The sequence below is a fragment of the Gekko japonicus genome, unplaced genomic scaffold (genome assembly GCF_001447785.1).
Source record: "Gekko japonicus isolate JY-2015 unplaced genomic scaffold, Gekko_japonicus_V1.1 scaffold5468, whole genome shotgun sequence".
Taxonomy (NCBI): Eukaryota; Metazoa; Chordata; class Lepidosauria; order Squamata; family Gekkonidae; genus Gekko; species Gekko japonicus.
Window position 1 is genome coordinate 1 of NW_015167219.1, and position 6,666 is coordinate 6,666.

Consider the following 6,666-nt stretch of genomic DNA (forward strand, 5'->3'; position numbering starts at 1 on the left):
ACTGGACTGTGCGACTGAGCAACAACAACGTGATAGCATTTGGTAGCTGACATATCATGATAGCTCATGTTTGATGTCTGTGAAAATCAAAACATCTAAATCTTTTTGTTTCTGTATCTAGGGTAAAATTTCACACTCAAATACAAGTTTGAAATTTAATCTTCAAAACACAAAACGAAGTTTTAATGTTTACCAAATTTGAAATAATTGTGAATATTCATTTCAACTTGAAGTGGTCTCGTGGAATGTTAACGTGAGTTGAATCACTGGCCCTGACAAGACATTGGCACTCCTGACTGTGGCTGTACCAGGTCACTTGGGAGAATACCAATCCTAAATCTTCATCCAGTCATCTCTGGGTGGCAACCGTAAAGGCAGTGGCTTCGTTCATCTTTGCGTTCATCCCAGGACCAATAGCAGTGTCCCAAAACCTCCAGGAAAAATGACAAAGGGTTTCCCAGCTGTGCCATCGCAAGCATGCTACCACTGGACCCGGAAGCCATGCCACCCTGCCCACCTTTGCTTCCCTGATGACTAGTCCTAAAAAGGAGAACAGGTCTGGTGGTGTCACAGGAGTGTGTGTCCCCGTGACCTTGCCGTGTCCTCGTCAACGTGTTTTACAATCGTTTCTATGCTTGTGCTGCTTGCTGTGTAGGGCCACAGCATTTACGCCAGCAATAGCCACTGTCTGTACAGAAACCAGAGTGTGAAGCCTCACACAAATATAATTGGAATTTGTTACAAGAAGTTAACTCCCGACGTGTACAAGCAAATAATAATGAACAAATGTCCTTGAAATACTTTCAGGGGCTGCGTATCAATAGAAGACTGGGGCAGTCTGGTACAGCTTCATTTCCCCCCAAACATCTTTAGGTATGTCTCCTGTTTGCTTACCAAAACATCCAATGGGTTCAGTTTTTCTCCTGCTTTCAATAAACGCTTCCCGTCCGCTTTATTTTTCTCTTTCTCTGTGCAGTCACAGTTCAGATTAAATGCACAGGTCTTTATACAGCATCTCCACGGTGTGGCAGACCTGCTTGAGCTCCGCTTCGATTTGCTTGATTCTTCCCATGACGTCGGAAAACTCTTGAACCTTATCCTGAATGATCTTGTTGTTATGATCGTAAGCCAGAAACACCCTTTCCTCCAGCTTCTCTGCCAAAGCTGAAACCTTTTGGGGAGAAAGAGAAACTCTTCAGGAATTAAAATGAACTAGGGATTCCTACAAAAACTGTCAACAAAGAGCTAACAATTAAGTAACAGCTTGCTTTTATAGAAACAATTACCGTGTAGCTCTTGCAGCCGCTGTGAATGCAGAGGTGTTCACAGTGGCAAAAGAGCATCTGCAGAGCAGTTTTCTCCTTTTTCTTATCACCCTATGGCCACCATTTCTCTCTACTCTACCCACAGGGTTTTTAAAAAATCAGGAATGGTTAGATCGCCATTTTATAATGCTATAACAGTCTTTTACCCCGTCTCCCAGGTTTTTAAAAAGTAGCCCTTTTATTGTTGATTTATAAGAAAAAATGTGCACCCTGCACCTTTCCCCTTATAATTCTGCAATGAAAAGGGCTGGAGACTGACTTTCTGGAAGAATGCAAGTTGGGAACTAGCACATTGCGGTAATATAGTGCTCTATTGCGCTATAGTGATAAATCAGCTACTGATTTGTTTAAATAAGCTTGGGAAAAGCCCTCAGCGTACAGATGTGGGAAGGGCCTGCAAAAATGTGAACCTACACACAGCACAGTCTTTCCAAGAAGATCGTACCAAACCAGGTTTGGGAAAGATTACAGTAAAGGCAGGATGAATAGAGACGAGGTCATGTGGGTGCTTCCCAAAATCACAGTGCTGTAAGGAAGCTAAGGCAGAGCAAAATATCCATGTGGAAACAGCCCTTTCTTTTAAATGGCTGTGTTCTCAGCCCAAGCCAAGTAAATTGTCGGTGCATTGGTGTTTCAGGACCCTGGTGTTAATTGATGGCACTTGGTTAAATGCAGCAGAAAGTCCAGTGATTTTTTGGTAGACTAATAACTGTGTACGTTGGAGCTTAAGTGTGTAATAAATAAATAAAGATGTAAGGTTAAACTCGGGACCTTTGACTCTCGAACGCTCATACCCTTCCCCCTCAAATCTTGCTGGTCTCCAGGGGTCATTTTGTAGAAAAAGAGGTCCAGGCGCTCATTAGCATAACTCATTAGCATAACTTGTTTGCATATGCCACACCCCCTGACATCACCGGAAGTGTGTCAGAAGGCAACACACACTGCTCAGGCTCCACTGGACTGTTTTGGATTGCTAGCTATTGTGCAGAGTGTGCAGATCTGTCCTCACAGAGGAGGGAGAGTTTGTACCTGAAGGTGGGGGGGGGCTCTGCAACTTACTTAGCTGCTTCTTGCTCTAACTGAGGGCTGCTGGGAGCAGGGGGTGGGGCTTGTTGCATGTGCCCGCCCCCTGGACTCTTTACTGCCAGAGCTCCGCTCCTGTGCACTCCTGCAGGAAATGACCCCTGCTGGTCTCTAAGGTGTTACTGAACTCAAATCTAACTATTTTACTGCAGACCAATACATGGCTACCCTCTGAAACAAAGGTCGAACTAAACAATTCTTCCCTATTTCTTCGAATTCCTGCATTCCAGTATCTCTTAAATATCTGTACCTTCATCAGAAGGCTTTCTCTGAAATTGTTCATCAGCATGTGGTCCTTCTTCCGGTTTTCATTAATCTTGTCAATTAATTGTTGAGTTCTTTCTTGCAGACTCTCAGTAGTTGAATCCAGGGCTATAAAATAATTTGAGGTGTCGCTCTTCGGCCCGGGTGTATTCACATTTGAACTAAGCACATGTGCATTTGGATGTTCTCTCCTAGATTACAAAAACAGTTTAAATAACATTATTTGAAATGTCCTAATATCTGACTTTGAGCTCAAAGCAGAATAGGTAAGAGAGAGTTATTTGGGGGAAGAGAGAGCTCTCTGGGGGAAAATGGTTCTACACATTCTCCATATATTTGACTTGAGAAAAAGGTCACTTTCTAGTTCCCTGAAGCTGTGCTCCACAACGTATGAATATGTTTGAAAAATGTTGGTGTCAAGCTTCCATTTCGTTGACCTTTATCTTCCAGTTATCCAGTTAATACCAAGATAAAGGGTAAAGGTAAAGGTTTCCCTTGCTCGAAAGCCAGTCAAATCCGACTCTAGGGATGTGGTGCTCATCTCTGTTACCAAGTCGAAGAGCCAGCGCTGTCCAAAGACATTTCCGTGGTCATGTGGCCGGCATTGACTAGATGCCAAGGTGCACGGAACACTGTTACCTTCCCACCAAAGCGGTACGCCGGTACCTATTTATCTACTTGCAATTTCTTGCTTTCGAACTGCTAAGTTGGCAGGAGCCGGGGCCAGAGACGGGATCTCACTCTGTCACACGGCACTCGGCTCTCGAACTGCTGAACTACCGACCTTCTTGTCTGCAATTCAGCATCTTAACCACTGGAGCCACCGCAGCCCCTACCAAGGTCTGCTACAAATCTCTACTTCTGCAATATGGCAACCGTCAAAGTCTACCACAGCCTCTAATCTGGCTCGATGTCCATATCCCACTCTCTCACATTTGCTAAATTGTCAGATTAGGTTATGTTAATGAAAACATAATCGCTTTTGTTTTTCTTTAAAATTCTCTTACCTGGATGGGGTTTCAATTAGTTCATTTTTTTCTAAATTAATGAAAAATGGACTGTCTGGTTTGCCGTGCTCCTGCTCTCCCTCGTGGAGCTGAAATTCCTGATTAGACATAGCAGCCTTTAAAGAGAATGGAGAAGAAGACCTTCACAGCATAGCCAAGGAAACCTGTTCCTTTTTATTACATAGCTGCTTTGAACTAGTGACTTAATGGGGGGGGGGATACGACCCAATTCAGCTCACTCCTGAATCCTGTTAAGCACAAATCCTGTTAAGCACAAACTGATTAGAACCTGACCCTAAACGTGCTGGCCAAAATTCAGGCGCTCCACTGTGCATGCTAATCTCAATTGCCCGTAGAGCTCTCGAGAGGAAAATGAAGTTTTCAATCTGTATACTGAAAACTCATGAACCTTTAAAAAAAGGTAAAGGTAAAGGTTCCCTTCCTCAAAAACCAGTTGAATCCGACTCTAGGGTTGCGGTGCTCATCTCCGTTTCAAAGCCGAAGAGCCAGCGCTGTCCGAAGACGTTTCCGTGGTCCTGTGGCCGGCATGACTAAACACCAAGGTGCACGGAACGCTGTTCCCTTCCCACCGAAGTGGTACCTATTTATCTACTTACAATTTCTTGCTTTCGAACTGCTAGGTTGGCAGGAGCTCGGACCAGAGACGGGAGCTCACTCCGTCATGCGGCACCCGGGTCTCGAACTGCTGAACTACTGACCTTCCACAGCCTGCAGTTCAGCGTCTTAACCACTTGAGCCACCGCAGCTCCTCATGAACCTTTACACATTTTTAAAATAATTTTGTCAGAGAAGTTCTGGAACTCTGTTCCAGTGCGCTCCCCCAGAAAAAAGGCCCTGGTTTTATCTATATTCTAAGCCGTCTTGAGCTCCATAAGGAAGAAAGGCGGCTAATGAGTGTTTAAAATATTTAAAGAGCGGGTTTTTTTAAAAAAACAACAAAACCCTAGAAGTTCACTCATATCTTATTTCTTAAATGGAAATCACGTCAGGCAACCATTTTGATAATGTGACACACACGCACACACACACATGTATACACCTAATTAATTAAACTAGAGAAAACAATTATAGTCATTGGCATTACTGAATATTTGTATTGTAAATGTATGTATCAATCATGCATAGGAGATGACCCTACAACTAATGCCCATAATCATATGTTCAAAACAAACATTTAGAATGAAGGAACGTAAATATCTCAATCATATAAATATTAAAACCACTTATAAGTTGTACAGTTCCAAACAGCAGCGATCAATCCACTTAAGTCACTTGTGCGTTATGGACAATGCCAGGATCCCAGTGTAATTCCGTTTCCCTGGTTTGTGGTGAGTCCTGGAAGACATAAAATCTGAATTTAATTCCACATAAAATATCAATCTAGTAGTAGTCAATAATTATTCTTTCCCACCCTCTGTGATGAACTTTTCTATGGTAGTGTGCTCCATAAAGGCAATTTACACTTCGGAACTGCATGTACAGGAGTGTGTGTTTTATTTTTATAAGAATCCGCAAACTACATCTGAAATAGGGAAACCCTGGGGATCCCCTGGAATTACAGCTCATCTGCAGACTACAGAGATCAGTTTCCCTGGAGAAAATGGATGCTTCAGAGGGTGGACTCTGTGGCCTTGTACCCTACTGGGGTCTCTGTCTTCCCCAGGCTCCATCCCCAAATCTCCAGGAGTTTCCCAAACCTGGATCTGGACAACTTTCCCGCCCCCCCATCCCTCACTGGTGGCCAGGAGTACCTGCCAACCCCATTTCTTGCAATGCAATACAGGTGTCTACTGAAAAAAAACAGTTCATTGTATGCATTAATAAGGCAGACATCCCACTCTGCATTCTGCCTATTATGTGTAAGTGAGGATAGACAGGCCCATCTCTCTCGAACATAGATAACACCCAAGAGAGCGGGAATTACCGTTTCTCATTAAATAGTTCTGCCAGGGGCAGTTGGGCACATTCAATGTATTTATTTATTTTTATTCTATTTATTTAATCTGTACCCCGTCCTCACTGCCGTGGCAGGCTCAGGATGGCGTACAGTATATAAATATTAAAACAAGAAGATATGTTAAGACACAAAAGTTAAATTAAAAACCATGGCATATAAAATTTTGATTTCAAGGAACATAGATATTCATAAAAGATGGCGGCGTTCTCTCAGCATTCAGTGGTCAGTTACCACCAAACTCCCGGGTTCTTGCCAGGCTGTTAGTTGTTAAGCTAGTGCTGATGTTGGAGGGCCAGGCCCACGCTATTAAAAGGCGGCCCCCTAATCGAAAGCCTGGTGGAAGAGCTCCGTCTTACGGGCCCTGTGGAACTGTAAAAAGGTCCCACAGGGCCCTGATGTAATCCGGGAGCTCATTCTACCAGTGTGGAGCCGCCACTGAAAAGGCCCCGGCCCTCGTCACAGCTAGCCTGGCTTCTTTAGGCCCGAGAGAGCCAGATGGATTTGGGACCCCGATCTTATTGCTCTCTGGGGAATGTATGGGGAAAGGCGGTCCCTTAGGTAAGTAGGTCCCTGAACATATAGGGCTTTAAAGGCAAGAGCCAGCACCTTGAACCAAATCCGGTTCAGTCTACCTAAATGCTGTCTCTGAGGGACGCCCCTTCCTTCTATATACAAAAGGGGTGCAATTCGTGTTGGGGGAGGGGAGAGGTGTTGCATTCGGGTGCACTGCAGAGGGGGCAAAATTGGCCTTCACTCCTGACTCTGTGGGTTCTATCGGAGCTCAGGGAGTGACTCGAATTGGTCTCTACAATATGCTGGGGGGGCAGTGTTCCCTCTAAGCTGAGTTAGTGTGAGCCAGCTCACAGTTTTATAGCCTCCAACTCACACATTTTTGTCTCCGCTCAGGATGGCACCAGAGCAAACTAATTTAGGCAGTAGCCAAATCGCTCGTTCACAACTTCAATGCCAGTAGCTCAGAAAGTGGAACTTTTGCTCACCAGACTCCACA

The 6,666-nt window shown here is 44.3% G+C and overlaps 1 protein-coding gene across 1 annotated transcript; it reads right to left on the reverse strand.

Moving 5' to 3' along the window:
- Positions 1-601: 601 nt before the first annotated feature.
- SYCE2 (synaptonemal complex central element protein 2) lies at positions 602-2,784 on the reverse strand (the record flags this gene model as incomplete). The annotated part of the gene is made up of 2 exons (XM_015413170.1): positions 602-1,171; positions 2,659-2,784. Coding segments are annotated over 2 exons (309 nt in total), but the record flags the coding sequence as incomplete, so codon positions are not given.
- Positions 2,785-6,666: the final 3,882 nt, after the last annotated feature.